Source organism: Notothenia coriiceps, unplaced genomic scaffold (genome assembly GCF_000735185.1).
Source record: "Notothenia coriiceps isolate Sejong01 unplaced genomic scaffold, NC01 NC01_scaffold00017321, whole genome shotgun sequence".
NCBI lineage: Eukaryota > Metazoa > Chordata > Actinopteri > Perciformes > Nototheniidae > Notothenia > Notothenia coriiceps.
The window spans coordinates 23,807-30,846 of NW_011350022.1; the positions used below are offsets into that span (position 1 = coordinate 23,807).

The following is a 7,040-nucleotide window of genomic DNA, read 5'->3' on the forward strand; positions in this document are numbered from 1 at the left end:
GGTTTTTTGGGTTCAATCTTTAAAGCAACTTCCGCCCTAATAGAAAATACCAAAAATGTAACAATTTTCAGGATTTTAACCCTTTAAATGCCATTTTGAAAACATGAAACCGCAGTTTTTTTCACTCCAAAATCAAAACAAAGAAAGTTTTTAGCAGGACAGTTCATCTTTCTTTTCGAAGTAGCAAAACTCTTTGAACTTATTTCACTTGTTTCTAAAAGCCTCTAAGATCAGAATTCAAGACATACACTTTTATTTTGGAAAATGTTCCTTTCCTGTATCAAGTATTCAGTCATAGTCTTTGTGTGTTGATGTCAGATTCATTCTGTATTCTCTATGAATGCTTTATGTTCTCTGAAGCATTGAAAGAGACATTTCACTTCACTCTCCAGAGACCTGGAAACAGATTTCACAAGAAAAATTCCCACAACGACAGCTGCTGCCGATTCAGATGTACAGTATTTGATGGTGTAATGAAGGATACTTCTTGCTCTTTGTGTGTGTGTGTGTGTGTGTGTGTGTGTGTGTGTGTGTGTGTGTGTGTGTGTGTGTGTGTGTGTGTGTGTGTGTGTGTGTGTGTGTATACACACACACACACACACACACACACACACACACACACACACACACACACACACACACACACACACACACACACACACACACACACACAAAGAGCAAGAAGTNATAAAGGAAGATCATTCAGTTAAAAAATAAATGTATTGGTGGAGGTGAGACAGAGACCTGAAAGAGGAGGCATTAGCTCAGAACACAAACGGAGTAACCCCCCCACCCAACACAGACTCACATGTTTCATGTCCGTAGCCTCAAACCAGCGCAGGATCCCTGGCAGCTTGTACACAGTGGTGAAGGTTGTGCGTTCAATCCACATTGACTGAAAACAGATTTTAAAAGGGAATAATAAAGAAAAAAGCGATTAGATGACATTGTATATAACAAGTAATATAATACAACATAATATATATTGTATTAAGGGTGTTGGTAGCTGAGAGCAGAGAGATAGAGAGGGAATAGTTGTGATCGATGCTAGAGCGTACAAGAAAATATATAGTGACCTTAGCAAGAAAAAAGCAGAGCATTATAAATATAAAATGTCCATGTAGAGGAGGATTTATCAGCCTTATTGTTTTGTCTTTTCAGACTGATAACAATGCAAGTACACAATAACTTCTGAAACACTGTCCCAGTGGTCTTAAGTCTTATCACAAAAAACTAAATGGAAAAACTCACAACAAATTCATTGTTTGGGTCCACAGGTCCTTTCTTCACCGGTCTGGAATAGTGAAAGCGCTGCACGTAGTTGGACTTGTAGAAGCTGGACATAAAAGAAGAGGGAGACCGAGGTAAAAGGCACTCAAGGAAAATAAAAAACTAATTTGCAACATTGTCAGAACTATTTTTCACATCATTTTACGTCAACACATTTTATTTGAAATAAATGACCGGTTAAACATGCTCTTTGACTTACTTGATGATCTGGTCAGGAACAGGTTTGTTCTTCAGGCGAGGAGGAATCTCGAGGACTGGCTGCACTGTGAAACACTGGATATCTGGTTCATAATGCTCAGGAAGAAAACATCAATACAGTTTGGACAGGACAGTCCGTCCTTTGTCAGCTGTGACAAAATCTACAAACTGATAGTTACACTACTGACAACACTTCAGACATCCAGTGGCAGGGTTTTAAGATATATACATCAAAAAATACAACTAATGTAAAGAAAAATGTCTCTGTGATAAGTTCTGATACACTTAGATTCGTTTTTTTGTGTCCACCAATATTTAGTTTTTGAAAACACTGAAAGATACACTTCCTCTTCAACCCTAACAGAACCTTAAGGTACAGCATGGACTGTATATTAAAGTCTACTTTATATATTCAGTACTACACTTGACTGTAAGACCACAAATTGCTTGTACATCTTTCTATGTATATCTATGATCGCACATTAGTGTATTTCTGTGTGTGCCACGAGGATACACTGCAGTGGAGAGTTCTTGATGTCGTCTCCTGGCATGGTGGTGGTGTTGAGGTGCAGAGCGCTGGGGAACTGGCTCATCAGATGGTTCTGGAAGTCCTCTCTGCGTTCGTACTCCTTTCCACGGTGGATAAACACCTTGTTCTGCAGGCATAGGATATGTATGTTATATAAGAGTGTACTGATGATAATCAAACCCTTATGTAGCCTCTGATCAACACATAAAGAGTTGGTAGTGGTTGTAAATATTTCTCAAAGTGGGCCTATGCCTGGTCTCCCTCATCACTGCCCTGAGCTACTAAGAACTGACTCGCTGCCTTCATCAGACTCCTTACCGAAGCAGATAAACACATCTAATAAACATTGGAGCTACAAACAGCGGAATATTTATTTCTGCAACCTGCTGAAATCCACAGATCAACAACGCTCCCTGAAGGTACAATATGCCTCCTTCTGTTAAGCATCTTGCTAGTGTGTTTGGAAAGTTGTTTACTGTTGCAATTTTAAATAGCTAAGCTTCAGTGCTGATAATGGAGAATAAGCGTTTTCTTCGACTGCTTTGTACAAGAAAGGGTCGTCGGTAATACCTTTGTATTCCTTACACAGCGTGAAACATTGTGATCCAACTGTTTGAAAACTGCTATGCATAATATTCATTCAAAGCAAACCATGAGAAAGACAAACCCTGAGGAATGGAGGGTAGCCCTGTCCGTAGTAGCCCACTGCAAAGTAGTCCGGCTTAGGCCTCAAGATCTTCATGATGTTTTCATAGAACTTGGCTTGTTTCTCCTGCAGAGTGAGAGAGAGAGAGAGAGAGAGAGAGGGGACAACGAGGAAGACAAAGGATATGTTCAGGGGGAAGTTTCAGATGGTGCAGCCGTAGCAGTTTTATCAGCTTGTGCCAAAGACAAAGCCACCCTCAGCAGAATGCTGTGAGCTTTGATGATAGATGTGGAAACAAAAAAGTGCATAGTATCCAAGGGCAATGTCTGTAATTGATATAACCACATACATTTGGCATTAGCTGAGCCACTGCTGCAGTCATATGAAAAGAGAAAGAGATTTGGAATTGTTGGTAAAATTGTAATTCTATGTGGGGAGGGGGTGAGTTCAGTGGAGGGGAGAAAGAGGAGAATGTGGGGTTGGATTTGTGAAGGAAGGAATCTACTGCTGTGGTGACAGAGCAAGAGAAGCAAGAAACACAAGATTGATTGACAGTAAGAAGTGTTTGAAGTTGTATATGATTAGCAGTGATGAATCACTCTTCTGGGGTCATACAGTAATTGTGAAACCTCTAACCAGAGTCCTTCACACCAGAATTGAAGGGGGACTTGAATAGTTTAGTAGATATTCATTTTTAAACATGCAATTTTAAAGTGCAGATGACCTATCAAGTGTTGCAACTGTTACATTTATATTTTCTGATCAATAAGCAACTTACTGAAGGTCAAAGACAATTTGATCAATGTACATAAGATCCAGTACGCAAAAGGTGCACTGGATGTGAGCTATGTTACTGCAGCTAAAGGGGAAGTTAAGTGGAAAGTGGAAAATGTGAGAACATGATAACTGTGCAGACGATAAAGGTTTGAGATAGTCATTTCTTACCAGTCTCTTGCTGAGTAACTCGTAGTCAAAGATCTCGTTTTCGTACTGTTCAGCCAGTTCCTTACAGAGAGTGATGGCCTCTTCCCACATCTAAATACACACACACACACACACACACACACACACACACACACACACACACACACACACACAGAGGTCAAGTAAATGTAATATGCAGCTTCTGCATCAATCCACTAGGTGACACTGTTGGGCAGCATTAATCATGAGTGTGTCACTTTCTCACTCAATCTGTCTAATGCTCGCACACACCATATAGCTACCCTGGAATACACAACATGAAAGGTCATGCAGGGCACACTCATGCAAACAAACAGAAGGGCAATTCAAAGTATGTCTTGTAAAAAGTCAGATGTTTTGTAGCCACAATATGTTTTATGAGCCCGACAGGAGGAAAATGGGAGCATTGGGCTGCTAGTGAACCCATTTACTATTTTACAGCTTCGGGTTTGATGGTTTTTTGTTTCTTGTCGGGAAAAAAACATTCTGCCATATCGCCAGGGGCTACACTTTCTTGCTAAGGTATTGATGACGAAGCAAGTAAGCAGTGGCTTCTACAGTAGATGCTTTCAAATGAGAAATCTTCTGTACGCTTGTGCAGTATGGATGTCCCCTTAGGGTTAATGTGTATGGCTACATGTTGAAGGGTCTCGCTTTCTTTTTTGAACCTCATGTCATCTTTTTCCTTCCATTTCCTCTTATTCTCTAAAAGAATTGGGCCAGGTACCAAACTTTGATCAATTTAGTCACCGAACAAATTACTTCAAAACTATCGAGTATAGAAATAATCCTTGTTATTTATTATTTATTTATTCTAATACCACAATAAGGACTAAATATCATCGTTTGTGAGCCAATGATGTAGCATGCTTGTACAAATATGCTGGTGATTGGCTTTATAATTATAATAGTTACATTGTGTAGAAGCACGCAGGAAAAAGCTATGGTAGACCCAGAGACGAGGTTAACGTTTGAGTGTTGTTGTTTTCTGAGAAGCTTGTACTCACCCTTCACTGTTTGTCTATTGGTGTCTCTTCTATTTATGCTTCCTGTTCTCTCTCTCCCTCCCTGACTATTCCCCTCGCTCTCGTCCTCTATCTCCCTGGGTCTGTTAATCACAGGTGGTTTTCAAATTGCATTGGCAGGAGTCAGCTTTTAATTAGTCCATATCTGGGTGTTAGGAAACCTATTACAGGAACATTAGGTTTGTAAAACGTATTTCATTTCAGATCAATCTAATGTTGCCCTCTAATTAACATGAAGTGATATGAATCAATCACACAATGGAATCACAGAAGGCTATGGTTGAATTGTTCACCAGAAACATTGCTGGTTAGTGCCTTAATGCAGAAAACTACAGATGTCTCTCTTTGGAGTGTGACTTAAATAGGCATTTCCACACTCTATACCAGGGGTCGGCAACAGGCGGACCGCGGTCCGGATCCGGACCCAGACGCCGACCTATACGGACCCGGACCTATAATCAATACATTAATAGGGGATTTCAATTTTGACGGGGCGATTCTATTTTAACGGCTGCCGACAGGGGGCGAAAGAGACGAGTGAGCGATACAGGGAGAGAAACACAGAAGAAGAGACGAGAGATCGGCAGAGAGAAGCGGAGAGGAAAGTGAGTGAAGAGAATAATTAGCGATACAGGGAGAGAAGCGGAGAGGAGAGTGAATAAGCGTGTTAGCGGCAGACAGGGAGAGACACATAATGACACATGGCACTCCCCAAGAAGAGGAAAGTGGACAGAGCTTTTAACCCTGAGTGGACGGACTCGTTCATGTTCATCCTGCCCACTGGTTTGGGAGCACAGAACCAGTGTGTCTCATTTGTTCAGAGACCGTGGCGCTCATTAAAATTGCCAAAACGCCACTATGAGACAAAACACAAAGTGTTTGACCAAACATTCCCTCTCAAGTCAGAACTGAGGTCACAGAAACTAAATATCGTTCCAGGGCAGGCTAACCGAGGCTAACCAATGAGCACCTGCATGTGTGTATGAGAATGGCCCTGACACCATTTCAGCCCAGATTTAAACTCCTGGCAGGACAAGCTCGAGCTCAATTCTCGCATTGAATAAAAAAAAGTGAGTGATGGACTGGAATATAAGAGGGAAAGAAAGAGAAACTTTAAAACTGTTCAATTGTTATGATGTGTAAAGACTGATATTGTTCTATAATCGTCTGAAACTGTTAAGTCATGATGTGAAACGGTTAACAAAGAAAAAGGGAAACTCAAGCTGCTGCCACACTTTATTTTATTTATCTAAAATTAAGCACTTTTAAGATGCACACATTTTCAAAAGCTATTTTATTTATTTTCTCTATTTTATTTTTAAATGCAGCCCGAGAGGAACATTACACAATAAACTGCCGCCCTCCCAATGACTGAACAACACCTTCATTGAATGGTTAAGATGGCACCATAGGCGAGGTCATATATGCCCAAGATTCTGGTTATCTAACGAACTAACGAACAGGCAAAATATTTACCTTCATCGCGACACGAACTAGTTCGCAGACCGTACAGTATTGTTTGACACGGTTATTTATTTCTCTGCATGTTAAGTCAGTTGTTGTTGATAAATAACAGTTAATGTAACTTGATATTCTATATGTCATGTTATGACACCTAACAATAATTGGAGAATTCATGCTCCAGGGGGTGGGGGGGGGGGGGGGGGGGGGGGGACACCTGGGGGGGTGGCAAAAATAATGCTCTGATCCAGATTCATTATTCCCTCGCTTCTCGCCTAAAGGCCACGGTAATATCACAACGTGGGGGGGGGGGGGGGGGGGGGAAAAGAGCGAGCCCATTAGGCTACCGAGTACAACAATCGTACACCGCGGATCTCCTATTGTCTCATACAAAAAATTTAGAAAACTAAAAATAAAAAAGTCGTTGTCAACATAAAACCACCTTACTTATGGATACACTATAAGTTCATTATGTTTAATAAAAATGCACTTTCCTAGTTATACCTTGGCTACCAGGGTGTGTAATAGGTCTCCACCTTCAGGCGGGACCTGAAATAAAAGATTTGGAGAGATTTTTCCAGTTTAAAGTGAACAAAACGTAGTTAGCAACTATGTCCCATGAATGATACAATACAAACCTAAGTTTCGAAAATCAGATGAATTGGGAAGTAAGTTCCCACCAAAAGTCTGTTATCATTACAAAAGAAAAAATCGCGCCTGTAATATTTAATGTACAAAAATGATACAAGGTAACTAAATGAAAATTTTATTTTTTAGATCTAACTAAACTTAAGATGAGGTATTGAGTGTCTACTATTTAGGAACGAAACTCTCATTTCAATAATTTAAATGGGGAAAATCTTCACTTCTATATCAGAAACGACACAATCACCGTAAACCTGCGGACTTTGGACTTTTTGTCGAGTCC

General features: G+C 40.4%; 1 protein-coding gene across 1 annotated transcript; it reads right to left on the bottom strand.

Moving 5' to 3' along the window:
* Positions 1–381: 381 nt before the first annotated feature.
* Positions 382–3,698, bottom strand: LOC104950262 (dedicator of cytokinesis protein 2-like). The gene is made up of 7 exons (XM_010776753.1): positions 3,609–3,698; positions 2,685–2,789; positions 2,003–2,144; positions 1,490–1,571; positions 1,252–1,336; positions 809–895; positions 382–396 (listed from the first exon to the last, which is right to left on the bottom strand). Exons 1-7 carry the CDS (start codon positions 3,696–3,698, stop codon positions 382–384), a joined length of 606 nt encoding a protein of 201 aa, XP_010775055.1.
* Positions 3,699–7,040: the final 3,342 nt, after the last annotated feature.